The sequence below is a fragment of the Tachypleus tridentatus genome, chromosome 10 (assembly GCF_004210375.1).
Source record: "Tachypleus tridentatus isolate NWPU-2018 chromosome 10, ASM421037v1, whole genome shotgun sequence".
Lineage (NCBI taxonomy): Eukaryota > Metazoa > Arthropoda > Merostomata > Xiphosura > Limulidae > Tachypleus > Tachypleus tridentatus.
In genome coordinates, this window is record NC_134834.1 from 17,777,288 (window position 1) to 17,798,385 (window position 21,098).

General features: G+C 32.4%; 1 protein-coding gene across 3 annotated transcripts; it reads left to right on the forward strand.

Moving 5' to 3' along the window:
• Window positions 1-1,371: 1,371 nt before the first annotated feature.
• LOC143228816 (putative RNA-binding protein 18) lies at window positions 1,372-12,860 on the forward strand. Of its 3 annotated transcripts, none has more exons than XM_076460184.1 (6): window positions 1,372-1,544; window positions 5,173-5,270; window positions 6,631-6,844; window positions 7,852-7,931; window positions 10,013-10,213; window positions 11,482-12,860. In XM_076460184.1, exons 1-6 carry the CDS (start codon window positions 1,527-1,529, stop codon window positions 11,573-11,575), a joined length of 705 nt encoding a protein of 234 aa, XP_076316299.1. In that variant the 5' UTR covers window positions 1,372-1,526; the 3' UTR covers window positions 11,576-12,860. The 3 variants fall into 3 exon arrangements, 2 of the variants coding, with proteins under 2 accessions (XP_076316299.1, XP_076316300.1); XR_013015463.1 differs by having other exon boundaries at window positions 1,376-1,544; window positions 10,013-10,374; XM_076460185.1 differs by lacking the exon at window positions 5,173-5,270 and having other exon boundaries at window positions 1,393-1,544.
• Window positions 12,861-21,098: the final 8,238 nt, after the last annotated feature.

Genomic DNA, 21,098 nt, shown 5'->3' on the forward strand with positions numbered 1-21,098 from the left:
TTTAACTTACTAAGAGAAATCAACATTAGTATTTCTTTATGAGTTTCATAAACAAATGACGAAACTGCAAGTGATTGAATGCACTACCAGAATAGTACAAAATCTAGAAGTAAAGACAAATAAGAGGTTTAACCAACAGTTTAATCTTGATCGATTCTCTAAACTATTGTTTTGATTTTTTAATGCTTAAGACAAACGACTTAACCTTAGCATCAGTTGGATAAGTGGAATTTCTTTGTTGCTCATGTGAATGATGTTTAATTTTGCTAAAGTTGTCGTTAATGTAATTGTGAAGTCTGATTCAGGAATCATGTTTACCAAGTGAATAGTCTAAATGGACCCATGCTTCTTACACTGGCGACTAAGACAGTGATGCATTGAAATTTTTAAGTCTTCGATAGGAGGTCCAACCTATCACCACTCTGTACCAGATAGGCTATTAATTGAGCTGGCATCTAAAGCAAAGTTTAGTGCAAGTAGCACCAATGACTTCGATTGGAGATCTCTGTCTACGTCTTTTATGTTATTTCCAAGAAACATGAGCAGCACTTACATTAGGATCATCCTGGACTTCATCAACATCATTGGGAACAAAAGATTTATGGCCTAGCGCGCAAGTCGTGCGACTCGTAATCCGAGGGTCGCGGGTTCGCGCCCGCGTCGCGCCAAACATGCTCGCCCTCCCAGCCGTGGGGGCGTTATAATGTGACGGTCAATCGCACTATTCGTTGGTAAAAGAGTAGCCCAAGAGTTGGCGGTGGGTGGTGATGACTAGCTGCCTTCCCTCTAATCTTACACTGCTAAATTAGGGACGGCTAGCACAGATAGCCCTCTAGTGCAAAATTCCAAAACAAACAAACAAACTGTCACTGGTCTATATAGTTGGCCAACGCATCCTTTTTTGACCAATACAACAAATGCTATCATGAGGTAGTTTTTGTTTTCACCTCCAAATATACGTTCCTGTGGCCTGTGACATGTGTATGTGTTAAAATAAATTGCAAATTAATAAGGGTTAATTTACGGGCTTAAAATGATAAGCAATGCAGATAATTCATTGTATAAATTTGTACGAAACACAACAAACAATTAAACAATAATAATTGTGTATGTCTTGCACAGAAAAATTTATCATTGAACGAATTGACGTCACAAAACTTGATTTTCACCAAAAAATATTACGCGTTTTCTTTACCTGATACAATGATAAAACGCTGTAATCTTTATTATTTTCTTACTTAATTAAATATTGTTACTTAATTACATATTATATGAAGTGAAATATATAAAATTTTAAAATTAGCTATATTTGACTAATTTATCTAACGGATAACCGTCACAATGTCGTCATTATGATCGAACGTCATTACCGGCTAAGAAAACTACGGGTTTTATTTAATATTATTGCTGCTGGTTTAGTTTGGTCGTTCCTATCGATATTATATATAGACGTTTTTTTCTGAAAAAAAAAAATACCATTGAGTTTAAATAGTAGAAAATTAAATTCTCTCTTTGAGACGTATGAGATGAGCATTTTGGTTATGGTATGTGAAAACTTTAAATCTGAATTTGTTGAGAACTGTCTTATTTTTAATTTATATTAATTTTGTTCTAACACTTAATAGCTAACAACTCTAAACAGTTAAACAATATACGCTGGTAGTTATAATACAACTACTGGTACTGTTAATAAAGTAATAGAATAATAAGTAATACTAAGTTGTTATGCATTATTAATTTTCTATAAGTACAAATCCTAAAACTTCACTACAAGAGGGTTTTATAATTACTTATAATTACAGAGCAGAAATGTAAGTTTTTGCTTTTACACCTTTGCCTTAAGTGTAATGTTTAATATTTACTCATAATATAAGTAATACTTAGACTAATATTAGTGTTAGTTATTCTATCCTGTTGATTAGTCCATCATGAATTTCAGATAAGAAGTATACAAAAATAATATTTTATTTTAATATATTTCATCTACCACAAGGATTTGTTAAAGAACCATTATGTTTAATACCAGAACTCTTAAGCTGTGCTTGACAATGACAGAAGACAAATTATATCTATTTAATATGCTGTTTACAGGCAGTACAAAATATTTAATGTTACGGCCTAATATTTGTGAATAAAAATCGTGCTAGACTGTGTTAATTTCTATGAAAAAGTTTCAGCATATTTACTCCATTTATGAAACACATAATTTATTAAAACTTAACTTTCCAGATGCCTTGTTGTTGAACAGTCAACATGGTAACAAGTGGCAAAAGAATCGTGCCTCATAAATCTTTTGACCTTCAAATATGTTATTGATTTTGCTGATGAGGGTAAAGGTATGGGTTTGTTAAACGTGGATTTTTGGAAAGCTTTTTACAAGGTGCTACAATGAAGACCATAAAATAAAACGTCCTGTGTGGGTGGGGTGGGGGGAACTCAGCTCAGTGGATTAATAAGCGAGAAGAAAAGTGTCTTAAATAATTTTCATCAGATTAGACTGGAGTTGTAAGTAGATTACCTCAGGGTTCTGTGCTGGGACGTCATTATTTATGGGGCACACATTAATGATAATGATAAGAAATCCTCACGTTTTCTAATGATATTAGGGTACAAGCCCACAGAAGGATATTTGGACAGTTAAGAGACGTTTCATTGCATCATGTCCTCTGTCACCTAAAGCCTATGTGCACGATAATAACCACCCTATTAAAAGAACACAAATTACGAGATATAACTTCATGGCATTTATTGTTATGCCTCAAATGAAACATTTTTCTCCACTTAATGGTTGTCCCCTTTAAAGTTTTGGGTGTAGTCAGTTGTAAGGAAATAGTGATGTTTTATAAGGGATTTGGATAATTTGGGAAGTTGGCCAGATGAATGAGGTTTTATCTTCGTTAACTTCAAGGTAATGCATATGTGTTAAGTTAAACTATGATTATCACTCTGATGGAAGTTAATTTGGTCTTTTCAAGAAAGAAGAGGATTCTAATGTTCTGGTCTATCAGCCTGTCTAGTGGGTTACTGCCAATGTGAAGCAAACAGGGGCTGTACATACAGGAATATTGAATTTTAGTTAAAAAGATTATGATACCTGTATACAGGTCTCTGGTTAGGCCTCATTTAGAATACTGTGTTCAGTCATGGGTTCTGTATCTTTAAAAAAGGACTTAGAGTTGTTAGAAGGTATTAAAAGCGTAGTTTAATGGTAATAACAGAACAGTATGTTTATTAATCTGTTACTTTATTTGACTTTAATTTTTCTAATTGATGTTGATTGGTAACTGTGTTAATTACCCAGCTCTGTTCACTGTATTTTTATTGGCATTCTGGTTGTCCACATTGATTGGTTGGTTGATAACCATTCACAGCGTGTGAATGTATGTTGGTAATTTATTTTCCTGGAACAGGTTTCAGTTTTGTTTCTGCATAAAGCTGATAAATCTGTTTAAAGAAACTACTGATGAACATTTGGACTATCAGGAGTTGATGACTGATCAGATGTCTATTTCATGAGATAGTTTAGTGTTGAAGATACTTCTGATGGGTCAGAATAGACCTTTGGTATCTTGTTATAACTAATATATATATATATATATACAGTATGCCTAAGTACATGTAAAAATATGTACATGCAAGTATATTTGAGATACAAGGCTAGTAAAGAAAATGGCATTTCAGATTTAAAACACAAAAGTTAGTAAATCAAAGGATCTAATAGGCCTAATATTTGTCATTGTACTCAGCCATATCAAAAATCTCCAGTAAGTTTGTAAAACATGCAAAATGTATTGTACTTTGAGTTCTAGTAAAAGTTGTTTAGAAGTAAGAAGATGGTATTCCTTTGTTTTTTGTTAATTATTGTTATGTTCAGACTGGATTACCTCTTTCTTTGTTGTTGTATACATGGGCCTGGTATGGCTAGGTAGATAAGGCACTTGACTCGTAACCTGTGGGTTGCAGGTTCAAATCCCATCACAACAAACATGCTCACCTTTTCAGCCATGGGGGAATTATGATGTGATGGTCAATCCCACTATTTGTTGGTAAAAGAGTAGCCCAAGAGTTGGCGGTGGGTGGTGATGACTAGCTGCCTTCCCTCTAGTCTTACACTGCTAAATTAGGGACGGCTAGAGCAGATAACCCTCGAGTAGCTTTGTGTGAAATTCAAAAACAAAACAAAAAACTTGTTGCATAGGTAAACTTTCTCTTCAGTTTGATTGTACATAAATGCTAGTGCATATCCTAGCTACATACAATATGCTTGAAACTAGGGGTGAAATTCTCAAATATATAGGTGAGTAGCTGAGTGAAGTGGACCTGTTCTTGAAAAAGAAATAAAAAATCTACATATGAGCACAAAAAAAAAACATCTTGAGTGTTGGTTAATAAATGTGTAATGTTTTCTGACAGAACTGTGTAATGCATGTGTATCTATAAAAATACCTCAAGTAGTATCACTTTAATACCTTAAGTTCTGGTACTTGGTATTGGTAAGTACCAGGAGAATTTCATTCCTACTGGAAACTCCATCAGAAGTGTTTGAGCTATAATTCAGAGAGTCTGGTAGTGTTGTATTATCAAACATATTTTTGTGATTAATTTTTAAATCTAGCGTTCTTTTTCTTGTTTTCTGTAATTTCAGAGTTGCAGAAATATTCCAAAACATGCCACATTTTAACATACTATGTATTTCTTAAGCTGTTTCCAGAGGGCTTTAATAGAAATTTGTGTTAAAAAGGTTTAGAGATGTGTTTTTATGCCATCAGATAAGAGTGAATTTATGAAAACAAATGTATAAAGTTTTCAGTGTAGGCTTAAATGCCTTCAGTAAATAGTGTTAATGTAGTAACTTATTGTTTTCTATTTCTTTTTAATATACCATTAAAAAATTAATTTCTTTGTACCTGAAACATGAGTGCTAAGTTTTGTTTAAGATGCAGAGAGATATTTAAGTTTTGTTCTTATTTGGTATTTTTTTATTTTAATCCAAGATGCACATCTGTTGTCATGAGTAGTTAGCAGCACATTTTACTTTCCAGACATGTAAATGTTTACATGTTTCAATCAGGATAAACATTTTTAAAGCATATATTGTGTAATCTTCAAAACACATGATACGTTTGCATACAGTGGATTTGAGTAAAAAAACAAATTTTGTTATAATGTAAGGAGGGAAGTCTACCCTTGCCTCTGGAACCTTCTCCTTCTACTGCCGATGACAATACAAGTAGGCTGTGGGTTGGAAATCTAGACAGCAGAATTTCTGAGTAAGCTTTTAATTAAAATGTTATTCATGAGGCTTAGAAATTTGAAAGGTTTTCTTATTAGGAATGCAACTGATTATTTACTGTTTATTTATAGAAATGTTTCAGATGTTTCATGAAATATTGAGTATGTTTTGAAACAATGTGTCTTAATTCAGTTTAATTTCAGTAAAACACTTAACTGTGACTAATATAGTTCTGTTGTTAAATTTTTAATGGTACTTCTCAGAACAGTAGATGCAAACTTTAATTTTGGTGTTTCAAATACAAAATTGTATATATAAATACACCTACACATTTGGACACGGGAATGGGATAGTGTGCGGATGCACTGCCGAGATGAGTATCAAACCCTCAATCAATGATTTTATGTGTTGAAATAACTTAATCTCGTTCAATGAGTGGTTCTGTGCCAAATGTACTCCCAGATTCCTTGTAGAAGATACAATATGGATACTCTATGGAACTTTCACCTTTTATGATATTTAGCACCCATGTTTCAAAATCGTTTTCTCAATTATGTGAATATACATGTACACGTTTTCTTCAAATACACAGAAGAGTAGAATGAAAAGTTAACTTGGTTTTGGTAAGCCTCAGTTCAAACAAGTATAAGAAAAAAATTGGTTTACTTCTAAATGTGTCAATAACAAATAAAAATTATCTTTCATTTTAAAATACTCATCTGTAATATAAGAATACAGGGTCAGAATTGTAATTATAATTCTTTTTATTACAAAAGAGAAAATGTTAATGAAATCTGGTGTTAAAATCTAATACAATGTTGGGTTAATAACATTTAAAATGTTAAGTTTTGTAATTCTGACAGTATTTCACTTATTCGAAAATAAAGCACAAGTTATTTGATTAGTGTGAAGTATACTTGATTTGTGTTGTGATAATTTAAATTTTTTATTATTGTTGTGAAAGAATGAATGGTTAGAAAAGTATTTGGCCAGTTTGATTTTGTTGTAAATGTATATATATATAGATGTGGAATGCTGTGGGCTTGAGAACCCACATCTCGCTCTTCTAATTTCTGAATTTCTTATGTGAGACTAGCAAACTGGAGGTTGAGACTGATAGACAGTGTATCCCCACTGCAATGTGGGTCCTATTTCTTCAGTCGCCTCCAAAACCTAGGATACATTTTATAGTCCCACATTGTAGCTTATTCTAGGGATCTTTTTTTCAAAAAAAATATGCACTGTATTTTGTTTAATTTTAATGTGTTTTGTTTATGGCTTAAATATTTATGGTTATGATATATAAAATGTTTTCTTTTTTGTTCTGGTTAGCTGTGATGTTATATTATTGCATATAATAAATATTATTTACTCTTTCCTACTCTCTTGTTTTATAGATATCACATGATTAAAACTCTTCAGAAATATGGAAAAGTAAAAAAGTTTGATTTCCTTTTTCATAAATCTGGGCCTCAAAAAGGAATGCCACGAGGTTATTGCTTTGTTACATATGAAAGAAAACAACAAGCTGAATGTGCTTTACAGGCCCTGGATGGGAAAATTGCCTTGTCCCAAAAACTCAGCGTGAAATGGGCTCACAATGCTCCAAATGTAAGCAATTTCTATCTATTATAACCTTGTAAAAGTTTCATGTAATATTTTTGTAAACACTTGTGAAGTTAATTTTTAATGTGAAAGGGTAGCCAAAACAAATACCTAGTTGTCTTGTATATTTAAGACATTAATGGCTTATACTTAAGTCTTGTGTGAGAAGTTTGTGATATAACATTAGTTGGTTGTTTTCATATTGTATAGGTATTTATTTTTAGTGAATGTCGCACTACATACAGGGTCAAGCTACTTTCTGATCATCTAACCAGTATCAACCGTGAAATTAAAATATTAAGAAATGAACAAAACAAGCCCTTATTATTCAGCTTTCTCTTAAACTTACTATTTCCACTGCATCTGAAGGCAATCCATTCCAAAGGACATCTACCTTGTTAAAAAAACACAACAGAAAACTGTCTTATGTGAAGATTAGTGCACTACTCTGTAAAAAACATCACAAAGCTGAAATTGATCCAAATTTTTAATAAAATGGTCATTAAAACAAATAAAATGGAAATGTCAGTGATGTTGAGAAAACCCACTTGTAGAGAAAAATATTTATGTAAAAACGGCTCGTTTGGGTTGAGAAAATATTTTATGTAGAGGAGCGAACAACGTTTCGACCTTCTACGGTCATCGTCAGGTTCACAAAGAAAGAAAGAGGTAACTGACCGGAAGCTGACCACACGTTTGGGTGGGGTTGTGTAACTGAGTATCGGAATGTAACCGGTCAGTTACTTACACTGAAAAACTTTTAGGAATGCAAGTACTAGTGAATGTGAAATGTAAGTCATAATTTCTTAAGCACCTGGGAATTTGACACAAAATCCAAAACCTAAATAAAATGTCAGTATTTTTGATAGCTTACGTAAAATAAACCAAAATATTCTGTCTTGTAGATGTGTAATGGTATTATATTTTTTGTTATTTTCATCAGCTTAGCAATAATTACCTGAAGAAGCATAACGTCTGTATGTAACATAACCATGTTTAACCTTTCTTTACAGCACTATGAAGTTTCTACTCATCCAAAACCACCTGTCCACCTTCCTGGTACTTTGAAAGAAGAGGTGAAAAAAACTAAAAGGTGAATTTTGCAAAAATTCATAATCAGTAGAAACCATTGTTTGTAGCATGTTGTCGGTGGTTTTTCATCAACATTTTAGAATGAGAAGTTTAACTTCTAAGAAACAGAGTGACTTTAATTTAGAAGGAAATTTCTATTGTTAGAGTAAGAGAAGAAACTTAAAATAAAACTACTGGTTAATAATTTATTAAAGATGATTCTATATTTGTAAATATTTTTTTTTACTTAAAAGATTAAATTTTTTTTAAAAATCTTTGGTTATATATTTCTCTCATTAGACCCAACATCAGTTAAAAATATGACTAATGAATAAGATATCTAATTTAGGAATTGGAAAACAATTATATTTGTTGAAGTTTCTTGCTTTTCTTTAAGAAAATGCTAGACACAGTAGGATTTCTTAAATAGACCTTTTAATTTTCTTATTTCCTGCTTAGGTGTATCTGTTTAAGGAATGTATGTTCTATGTTATGTATGAAGTCAAAGATCTTCATTCACATAAAATATTAGGATTATCTTGGTATGTAACATATAATTTTGTAATCAGAAACATACTTGGTTTTTCATGAGCTTGTGAAGAGTTTTTCTTAAACTTTTGAATATTCTTACCGTTGTATTTCTAAAGTTTTGTCTTTTAAATGAGAAATAAGTTTATTGTACGTATTAATACTGTAAGATTCAAATAGTTGTTTTGTAGTATAAGGTCTTACACTGCCACGGCTGTGTGTGTGTTCTCTTCTAGAGCACTGCTGTGGTAGTTTAGAACTTTGTATTGCTACGAAAAGTGTGTTTACGTTTATATTTCCTAAAGTCCACCAGTTTCAGTAATATTCAAATGTTTTACTGTGTTTTTTATTGTGTGTATATAAAAATAAATAAAAACTTTACCAGAAGACAAAAGTTATTCCAGAGGAAGTTAGGCTACACAAGGATGTATATTTGTTAAACTGAAGAACCAAACAGTGTTTACGAATGTTTCATGGGCGTTGATACAAGCTGTCGACAGTATTGACCACGAAAAGTTAACACAGATCTTGCAGTAGACTGAGGTAGATCAATCAGATATTTAAAATCTGAAGTCAGGAAGTAACAGCTGAAACTGATGAACTGAGTAGTTGGTTTTAGGTAAGAGAGGTGTATGACATGGATTTCTATTGTCTCAATATTATGTCATTTGTTTGCAGAGTTTGTAATGGAAAAGGTAATCGGTAATCAGTTTCTTGGATCTAGGTTATGGTCAACAGTACATGTAACATAAAAAAAATTAGTTACTTCAGAAGCTTTGTTGATAAATTGAGGAATAACAATAAATGTCAACATTACCAATATAGTGGTGAGTTTATGATCTGAGGAATCTCCTAGAATATTCATCAAAGTTGGAAGGTAAACAGTAGAAGAGCTTACTTCAGGATAAAGGTGATGGCAAGTGTGTAAGAAATGACTAAATGATAGATAGTTTTGTTTTTATATCAAGAATAACTCGGTAAGGATTTTTTTAACCAGAACTAAATAAAAAGCTACTGAAATGTTACATTTGGTCATTACTACTTTCTGGGATTGGAAAGTGGTGCCATCTGCAGAAATAAAATGAAAGTTGGAAGAATTTAAATGTGGTGACATAGAATGAACGGTGAAGTATCAGCTACATAGAAAGAAAATTATTGAGGTCTTGAAATATGCATGTGTATGTACACACACACACACACACAGGCAACAGAAAATGCACTACTTTGGGCATGTGATTACATCTGAGGATATTGGCTCAATATTGGAGAACGGACTGTAGATGAGAACCTTGAATTATGAAAGTTAGTTTAGTGTAGACAGTATAGAATGCAGAACCATGGTTGTAATTGGGGGGAACATTACAACCAACTGAAAAGTAAACATTAATCTAACTTTGAGCGAATTGTTTATCCGTAAACCTAGGGGTGAAAGAGTTAACTTGTAAAATGCAGTCGTTATTTTATGTGTATAAATAATTTTTATCACTTAAGACCGAAGTAAATTATTTTAGCTGTGGAAACATAACTTCCACTACATCAGCATATGGATTTTTAATACATGCTTTGATCTTTCAGCATTAAAAATCAAATCAGTGCCATAGAAGCCAAATTAAAATCCATGGAGAAGGAGAAAGAACTGGAGTTGGAGAGCTGTTTAATCCGAAACTCGGTTATTGGTTCTTCAACTAGAACTCTTCGAGAAAATAGTGTTCCAGATAAACAACGTAAGCCTTACACAAGGTCAACTTCGCACAGAAATTCTTCTTTCAAGAGGAGGTGAAATAATATACATAAAATAACTCCCACTTGTATATAAAGCTCATTGTCTGCTTAATTGGAAATATTCTGTCTCCTAAATGGGTGGTTCTATGTGGAACGTTACTGAAATTAAGGTTAAATATGTTCGGTACCACATTTTAACAAGAAAGAATCATTATGTAAGTACCACATTTTTCAGTGTATGATACTAGCAATACCTTACAGTGTCTAGATTGTTCTCTCTCTACTGGAAGTGAATATTTTGTGGGTGTTAGTGTGTTAGAAGGTTTGTTTGCTAGTTTTGCTGATACAATAGCTATATAGTTTTTAACCTTGAGTAAGTTGTAAGTGTGCATTATTTAACTTCTACATGCTGAACCACTTAGTAGAATAGCTATACAGCTGTTTTTTAACCATGGTTAATTTGTGTGTATTGTGTAACTTCGTGTTGACACACCTAGAATAGCTGTACGGTTACTTTTTAACCATGGTTAATTTGTAAGTGTGTATTAATTAACTTCTACATGCTGAACCACTTAGTAGAATAGCTATACAGCTGTTTTTTAACCATGGTTAATTTGTGTGTATTGTGTAACCGTGTTGACACACCTAGAATAGCTGTACGGTTACTTTTTAACCATGGTTAATTTGTAAGTGTGTATTAATTAACTTCTACATGCTGAACCACTTAGTAGAATAGCTATACAGCTGTTTTTTAACCATGGTTAATTTGTGTGTATTGTGTAACTTCGTGTTGACACACCTAAAATAGCTGTACGGTTACTTTTTAACCATGGTTAATTTGTAAGTGTGTATTAATTAACTTCTACATGCTGAACCACTTAGTAGAATAGCTATACAGCTGTTTTTTAACCATGGTTAATTTGTGTGTATTGTGTAACTTCGTGTTGACACACCTAGAATAGCTATACAGCTGGTTTTTAACCATGGTTAATTTGTAAGTGTGTATTAAGTAACTTCTACATGCTGAACCACTTAGTAGAATAGCTATACAGCTGTTTTTTAACCATGGTTAATTTGTGTGTATTGTGTAACTTATTGATAAATCAAGTATGTAATAATGTTTTAATGGTCTTACCTAATTCACCACAAAAACAGACATTACATACATCAAGAAGTTACACAATACAGTTATTGATTAACCATGGTTAAAAAGACTTAAAACATAAATCCAGCTATCTGAAAAAGTTGATTAAAGCAACAGAGAAATTGGTTTGACCTCAGTAAACTTGCAGACTGTAAAAAATAATACATGAATCTTGCAGAGTACGTGTATGTTCACAGAGAAAAATAGAAGTCACCTGGGAAAGTAAGTCTAACTCTGTCTTATGTTTTTTCTCTATCATTTCATTTATGTAATATTTTCTGGTTCTAATATCTTCATGTATTCTGTGAACTAAATCTTCTGACATTGTATGTTAAAATGTTTTTAACCAACTTTGAAGAGACTGCACTAGAAAATACTGAAGGGTTTACTGTGTCATAATTCGGTGTTGTGTCAATAGGTTTTCTTATACTCAACACTTTAGCTTATAGCTGGAGAAGTACGGAGAGCAGAAGGTTGGACACAGTTACAGTGGCTTGTATATGTTCTGGTTTAAAAAAAAATATTTAGTTTGAGTTTTTCATCTCATTTTAATCAGTTTTCAAAGATTTAGTCATTAATTTATAAAACAAAATAAACGACATTAAATTTCCAATGGCATAGCATTTTTCTAAGAAACAATTGCCAACTGAGCCTCACCGTTCTAATATAGTGAAGAGAGGCCAATCGACAGATTTTAATTGTTTCTTACAGCTAATGAACTGTATTGTCATTCGTCTTCATTATACAGGTGTCAACCATTATAATCAGTATTTATTTTTTCATTTATTTAATGTTTGGTTGTATTAAGTAGTGTTACTAAAAACTTGTATAAAGCTATATCCAAGCTCTGTTTATATCGTATGAGTTTAATATTAGCTTGCAATGAATGTCGTAAACTAACGAACTGCAGAGGAAAAACGCCACAATTACAAATATATTTCATAATTTTCCTAATGATGTCAATATTTTTAAAGGAAAACAAGAGACGTAATCTGATTTTAAAAAATGTAGCTTGTGATTTGGCATTTATGTACAGTATTACATAAGTTAACAGAGTTCAAGTTTTTAAAATTCTTATTTTCTTACATTCATGTAATTTTGTTCTGTTATATTCTTAATGTTCTAGACCTGAAGATATAATAACCCTGTATATCACATGTTAAAATACATTTGATTTATTTTAGGTGCCCTAAGTTTTATCAACCAGAAATACACCTCAGTTGTTAGTTTTTCTGTCAAATTAATGAAATTATAGCAGGTATATCTGGTGCATCATAAAACTGTTTACGACTGAAGTTGACCATGGCTTTCTAATGGATATCTCAACTTTACATCCAGTGACATTTGTTTTTGCATGTTAACTTTCTTACGTGTGTGTTTAAATGTAGTTTGATTGCGTCCTTTTTTTTTTTCACGGAAACTCAGTCTGTCAATATTTGAAGCTAATTAACTAGCAAAGAAAATCTTCAAGCAACCAATCGTGTATGTGTAACCTCATGTACAAAACAAATGTGTCATTGCTTGATTCTAATAAAAGTCTTACTTTATGGCCGTGCGTATCATTGTCAGTTTGGGTTATTTTATTTTTACAGTGTTTCACAATATAAGACAATACTTTTTACACTCAAAACAGTGTGTGATTTACCTATTGTTGTGTATACACAGGTTCAAAGGTGAGTTCCAGTAGGAATTTTACAGTTAATAGTTAATACAGTTAATAACTTAACCAAAACTGTAACTATTTTTTTGACCCAGCATGGCCAGGTGGTTAAGGCACTCGACTCATAATATGAGAGTCGTGGGTTCTAGTTGGTGGTAGATGGTGGTGACTAGTTAGCTGCCTTCCCTCTAGCCCTACACTGCTGAATTAGGGTTACCTAGTGCAGATGGCCCTCGTGTAGCTTTGTGCGAAATTCAAACCAAACAAAACAAATCAATCTTTTTTTTTTATCGTTGTAGATCTGACGCCACCTAGTGTGTTACAATAAAAATGTTATTTTTTGATTCTTCATAACAAGTTTTGTCTAACATGCTAGCTGCAGTTAATTAAGACATTTTTTTTAATTTGAAATATGTTGAATATTACATTTCTGTAATGTACACTGATTTTGTAATCATTTTTTATAGTAGATCACTATATCTTAAGGTTTATTATTGTTTTTGTTATAGAAAAGAACTTGAACTGTTACGAAAATTTTGTAATATTATTTATTACGTATTTGCAACCAAAGTTATGCTGTATTGAGCTGTCTTTTATTGTTTGTAGAGCATAAAAAACACATGTATGGTTGTGTTGATTAATCCCAGAGGGCATATTAGCACAGTATAAAAATAACTTCTAAGAATTTCTTTACAGAAATAATATTCTAAACTTACTTGCCAATAGAGGTAGTCCTTTACATCAAACCTCAAAGAAATGAATTTAATTTGAAAAAAACAAACAAACATGGTTACCTTGTGTACTAGCAAATAAGAGTGTATGTATGTTTTTCTGGCTTAGCTGTATGACAGTGTTATGAACAGATCACTATGAACAGATGAGAAATTCTGAGCCACCATATTAAAACAGTTACTGTTATACAATACAGAACAATTATAACTGTTATCAACATTTTTACACTGGTGTGAAAATATGAGTACACGTGTATTATCTTTCTACAGACAAGGCCCCAGCCTGGCCAGGTGGTTAGGACACTCGATTTGCAATCTCAGAGTAGCAGGTTCAAATCTCGGGCCACACCAAACATGCTCGCCCTTTCAGCCATGGGGGTGTTATAATGTGATGATCAATCCCACTATTCGTTGGTAAAAGAGTAGCCCAAGAGTTGGCGGTGGGTGGTGATGACTAGCTGCCTTCCCTCTAGTCTTACACTAAATTAGAGACGGATAGTGCAGACAGCTCTCAAGTAGCTTTGTGTGAAATTCCAAAACACAAACACACTATAGTCAAGTACACACTACTGGTCGCGTCTCGAAGATGCAAGCACTTTTAGCTATAAAGTGACGGTTAGATCTCCTATTTATTCAACAACAACAACAAAGGGTTAGGGATAATGTTTATTAGCTGTCTAACTAGAGACAGCTATGTGCAGACAGTCAGTTGTTTAGCTTTGCTGAAATGAATCCCAGAATCAAACAGCTCCTGTTGCTTGTTTGTGAATTTAATTTCCTATACCATGTCAAGGTTGGTACAAGGCTATCCAAACCCTTTTGTTTAGCCAATTTCATGTAACATGTCAAGGTTGGTACAAGGTTATCCAAACCCTTTTCTTTAGGCATTTTCCTAAACCATCACATGGTTGGTACAAGGCTATCCAAACCCTTTTGTTTAGCCAGTTTCCTATACCATGACATGGTTGGTACAAGGCTATCCAAACCCTTTTGTTTAGCCAGTTTCCTATACCATGACATGGTTGGTACAAGGCTATCCAAACCCTTTTGTTTAGTCAGTTTTGTCTAACATGACATGGTTGGTACAAGGCTATCCAAATTCTTTTGTTTAGCCAGTTTCATGTAACATGTCAAGGTTGGTACAAGGTTATCCAAACCCATTTGTTTAGCCAGTTTCCTATACCATGACATGGTTGGTACAAGGCTATCCAAACCCTTTTGTTTACCCAGTTTCATGTAACATGACAAGGTTGGTACAAGGATATTCCAAAACCCTTGACAAAGTCCAAGTAGCAAGAGAATCGTAAGAAATTGCAGTAAAGTAGTTGAATAATGATGAATGAACAACAAAAATGTCACTGTTTTCCCGAAAACAGCCAATAGTAATGCAACAAAAGTAATTTACTAAACGTGCTATGAGATAAACAGGTGAGTAATTACATTAATATTGTCATTACCAAACGTGTTCATTATTACATTTAAAAGTTTAAGAAATTGAGGCATAGACGTGAGAGCTTTGGGTACGTAGAGAACTAACCTTTTTTTTTTTTTCCGACAACCGATGTACGACTTATTATAGGTCTCTTTTTTCAAGGTCACTGTACACCAAATTGATCCACATTTCTTTGTTTTTCTATACCAGTAGATCTTCTGGAAGTTCACTGTTCTCCAGTTTGATCCATCTTCATTTGTCTTCCTATACCATTACTCCTATACATTATAAAGTTCGGGTTTCTATCCCCTTGGCGAACAAGTACGGATACCCTGTAGTGTAGTTTTGTGGTTAAAGACCAAATATGTTCAAAATATGAAAGGTGGACACTAATTGCTTTTTTTTTTTTTTATCTTATAAATATAATGCTTCGTTTCTTACATCTAGACACTTTAAACCGAAAACTGATATATCATTTCGAATCTTATAAAGGTATCGACAATCATTAAGCTTAAATTTGGGTTAGTTAAGAGATTAAGTTAATCAGCTGAATAAATCAGAAATAGCATTAATTTATATAATTAATTTTTGATGAATACTGCATTTTTCGTACATGACTCCTTTTCTTTCTTTAGAATAAATGGTGCTCTTGGTAGATACTGAAAGTGAAAATTCTCGTTTGTGTGCGGCAAAAGATGTTGCAGAATTAAATATTACATTTATCAGTATTTAAATATGTCGATTTCTTGTAGATGGCGCCACGAACAACTAAAATCGATTCGTAGGTGTAAAAGTTTATACAAACATTATTTTTTTAAAATAAAACTATCGAATCAAAAGTGTCTTTAAATTATGTGATGTACTTTTTTGTGTGTGATTTTGAAGGCTTTATTATTCGAAAAGAACTGCGTGAACGAAATTCGGTTATAGATGTTTCAAGTTTTAAAAAATTATTTAGAAAGTAAGTAATATGATGATACAGTAAAACCTGTGGCCTGGCATGGCCAAGCGCGTAAGGCGTGCGACTCGTAATCCGAGGGTCGCGTCGCGCTAAACATGCTCGCCCTCCCAGCCGTGGGGGCGTATAATGTGGCGGTCAATCCCACTATTCGTTGGTAAAAGAGTAGACCAAGAGTTGGCGATGGGTGGTGATGACTAGCTGCCTTCCCTCTAGTCTTACACTGCTAAATTAGGGACGGCTAGCACAGGTAGCCCTCGAGTAGCTTTGTGCGAAATTCCAAAACAAACAAAAGTAAAACCTGCTTAAGGCAGAATCGCACCGGACCGAGTAAAATTTCCGGCTGAAGCAGGTTTTCCGGCTTAGACAGTGAACATGCATTTCCTTAGTTATATATAATGTTCTAGCAGAACCTTATACTTCCTTGACTTGTAAGACGTTTGTGAATAAAGTTATTATACTGTTTCCGCTATGTTTATTAGAATAAGAACAAAAATAATCATTTAAAATATACACAAGTACACAAAATCTTAAATTTATTTAAAGAAAGTGTCCAGTTTCAACTGTTTCGTTGTTTCAATGGATTTTCTCATGTGGTTAAAAGAGAACACCAATTCTCGGCCTCTTCATGAAGTTCATTTTCCCCCCTTCATTTTTGCATACAAGTTGATAACGTTTATATAACTTCACACTTGTGATGAAGTAGGAATTTCTATTTCCTCACTATCTTTTCCATTTTGTTCATCTTTTGAATCTCTCACACTGTTAACATCTTGAGATTCTATTATAGATTTTAAATTAATTTCATTAGTTTCTGTTAAAAACATTCTTGTGAACGTTCACAAAACTTTCCACGTTCACAGAATCATCTGAATCAATCTTCTCCATTAGTTTGGATTTCACTACAATTGTCATAACAAACAACTTCTCCACAATCTCTGCCATTATCGAGAATAAATCCACAGTTTCGAAAGCACTTTATTACACCTTTGATTGAATGACTTAAAAATGTAATGACATCTATCACGTCAATTTTCATGGTCATTTCAGATGTTCTCTTAAAGTCCATGTTTACAATAATATGCTAAAGCATCAGTTTTCTGTATTTCAATTTTATACACTGTATAATTCCATTATCTATTGGCTGTAGAACTAATGTTGTACATGGGTGACAAGTTGTATTATCTAGGAAAAGTAGAATATTCATATTTTCTTGTTTCATTCTTTTGTTTAATTTGTTAAAAAAAATTCCTTTAATATAACACTTGTCATCCACACTTTATTATTCACTTTCCATTCTACAGGAAGCTGATTCTTCCTTAAATTTTTAAAACAGCGCGGATTTTCACTTTTACCCATGGTAATTTTTTTTTAAATTTTAAAATGAAGGAAGATAGGAATTTATTTTCCTCGTGAGAATTATTTAAAGAGTAGAATTTTTCACTTAAAAGACATATATTTCTACAAATTATGAATCTAATTTAACTATAAAAATAATGACGGCAGTAAAAAGAACAGAATATATTTAACCAATACTTACTGTAACAAAATGTCCGAGAATTTATTAATATTTAAACAAATTATCAATTAAATAAGAATTTATTGATATTTATAGAAATTATTAATTAAACAAGAATTTATTGATATTTATAGAAATTATTAATTAAACAAGAATTTATTAATAAGAAATTAATTAATAATCAAAAACATTATTGTGTACACATGTGCTATCTTTTGTCTAAGATAACTGTCTGGTTACATGTATTGTGTATTGTGTACACATGTGCAATCTTTCTTCTAAGATAACTATCTGGTTACATGTATTGTGTACACATGTGCTATCTTTTGTCTAAGATAACTGTCTGGTTACATGTATTGTGTATTGTGTACACATGTGCTATCTTTATTCTAAGATAACTATCTGGTTACATGTATTGTGTACACATGTGCTATCTTTATTCTAAGATAACTATCTGGTTACATGTATTGTGTACACATGTGCTATCTTTCTTCTAAGATAACTATCTGGTTACATGTATTGTGTACACATGTGCTATCTTTCTTCTAAGATAACTATCTGGTTACATGTATTGTGTACACATGTGCTATCTTTATTCTAAGATAACTATCTGGTTACATGTATTGTGTACACATGTGCTATCTTTATTCTAAGAAAACTATCTGGTTACATGTATTGTGTACACATGTGCTATCTTTATTCTAAGATAACTATCTGGTTACATGTATTGTGTATCCATGTGCTATCTTTATTCTAAGATAACTATCTGGTTACATGTGTTGTGTAACCATGTGCTATCTTTCTTCTAAGATAACTATCTGGTTACATGTATTGTGTATCCATGTGCTATCTTTATTCTAAGATAACTATCTGGTTACATGTATTGTGTATCCATGTGCTATCTTTATTCTAAGATAACTATCTGGTTACATGTATTGTGTACTCATGTGCTATCTTTATTCTAAGATAACTATCTGGTTACATGTATTGTGTACACATGTGCTATCTTTATTCTAAGATAACTATCTGGTTACATGTATTGTGTATTGTGTACACATGTGCAATCTTTCTTCTAAGATAACTATCTGGTTACATGTGTTGTGTAACCATGTGCTATCTTTCTTCTAAGATAACTATCTGGTTACATGTATTGTGTACACAAGTGCTATCTTTATTCTAAGATAACTATCTGGTTACATGTATTGTGTATCCATGTGCTATCTTTCTTCTAAGATAACTATCTGGTTACATGTATTGTATATCCATGTGCTATCTTTCTTCTAAGATAACTATCTGGTTACATGTATTGTGTATCCATGTGCTATCTTTATTCTAAGATAACTATCTGGTTACATGTATTGTGTATCCATGTGCTATCTTTATTCTAAGATAACTATCTGGTTACATGTATTGTGTATCCATGTGCTATCTTTATTCTAAGATAACTATCTGGTTACATGTATTGTGTACACATGTACTATCTTTTGTCTAAGATAACTGTCTGGTTACATGTATTGTGTATTGTGTACACATGTGCTATCTTTATTCTAAGATAACTATCTGGTTACATGTATTGTGTATCCATGTGCTATCTTTCTTCTAAGATAACTATCTGGTTACATGTATTGTGTATCCATGTGCTATCTTTATTCTAAGATAACTATCTGGTTACATGTATTGTGTATCCATGTGCTATCTTTATTCTAAGATAACTATCTGGTTACATGTATTGTGTATCCATGTGCTATCTTTATTCTAAGATAACTATCTGGTTACATGTATTGTGTACACATGTACTATCTTTTGTCTAAGATAACTGTCTGGTTACATGTATTGTGTATTGTGTATCCATGTGCTATCTTTATTCTAAGATAACTATCTGGTTACATGTATTGTGTACACATGTGCTATCTTTTGTCTAAGATAACTGTCTGGTTACATGTATTGTGTATTGTGTACACATGTGCAATCTTTCTTCTAAGATAACTATCTGGTTACATGTATTGTGTACACATGTGCTATCTTTATTCTAAGATAACTATCTGGTTACATGTATTGTGTACACATGTGCTATCTTTATTCTAAGATAACTATCTGGTTACATGTATTGTGTACACATGTGCTATCTTTTGTCTAAGATAACTGTCTGGTTACATGTATTGTGTATTGTGTACACATGTGCAATCTTTATTCTAAGATAACTATCTGGTTACATGTATTGTGTATTGTGTACACATGTGCAATCTTTATTCTAAGATAACTATCTGGTTACATGTATTGTGTACACATGTACTATCTTTTGTCTAAGATAACTGTCTGGTTACATGTATTGTGTATTGTGTACACATGTGCTATCTTTATTCTAAGATAACTATCTGGTTACATGTATTGTGTACACATGTGCTATCTTTCTTCTAAGATAACTATCTGGTTACATGTATTGTGTATCCATGTGCTATCTTTATTCTAAGATAACTATCTGGTTACATGTATTGTGTACACATGTGCTATCTTTTGTCTAAGATAACTGTCTGGTTACATGTATTGTGTATTGTGTACACATGTGCAATCTTTATTCTAAGATAACTATCTGGTTACATGTATTGTGTACACATGTATTATCTTTTGTCTAAGATAACTGTCTGGTTACATGTATTGTGTATTGTGTACACATGTGCTATCTTTATTCTAAGATAACTATCTGGTTACATGTATTGTGTACACATGTGCTATCTTTCTTCTAAGATAACTATCTGGTTACATGTATTGTGTACACATGTGCTATCTTTCTTCTAAGATAACTATCTGGTTACATGTATTGTGTACACATGTGCTATCTTTTGTCTAAGATAACTGTCTGGTTACATGTATTGTGTATTGTGTACACATGTGCAATCTTTCTTCTAAGATAACTATCTGGTTACATGTATTGTGTACACATGTGCTATCTTTATTCTAAGATAACTATCTGGTTACATGTATTGTGTATCCATGTGTTATCTTTATTCTAAGATAACTATCTGGTTACATGTATTGTGTACACATGTGCTATCTTTTGTCTAAGATAACTGTCTGGTTACATGTATTGTGTATTGTGTACACATGTGCAATCTTTCTTCTAAGATAACTATCTGGTTACATGTATTGTGTACACATGTGCTATCTTTATTCTAAGATAACTATCTGGTTACATGTATTGTGTACACATGTGCTATCTTTATTCTAAGATAACTATCTGGTTACATGTATTGTGTACACATGTGCTATCTTTTGTCTAAGATAACTGTCTGGTTACATGTATTGTGTATTGTGTACACATGTGCAATCTTTCTTCTAAGATAACTATCTGGTTACATGTATTGTGTACACATGTGCTATCTTTATTCTAAGATAACTATCTGGTTACATGTATTGTGTACACATGTGCTATCTTTTTCTAAGATAACTATCTGGTTACATGTATTGTGTATTGTGTACACATGTGCTATCTTTATT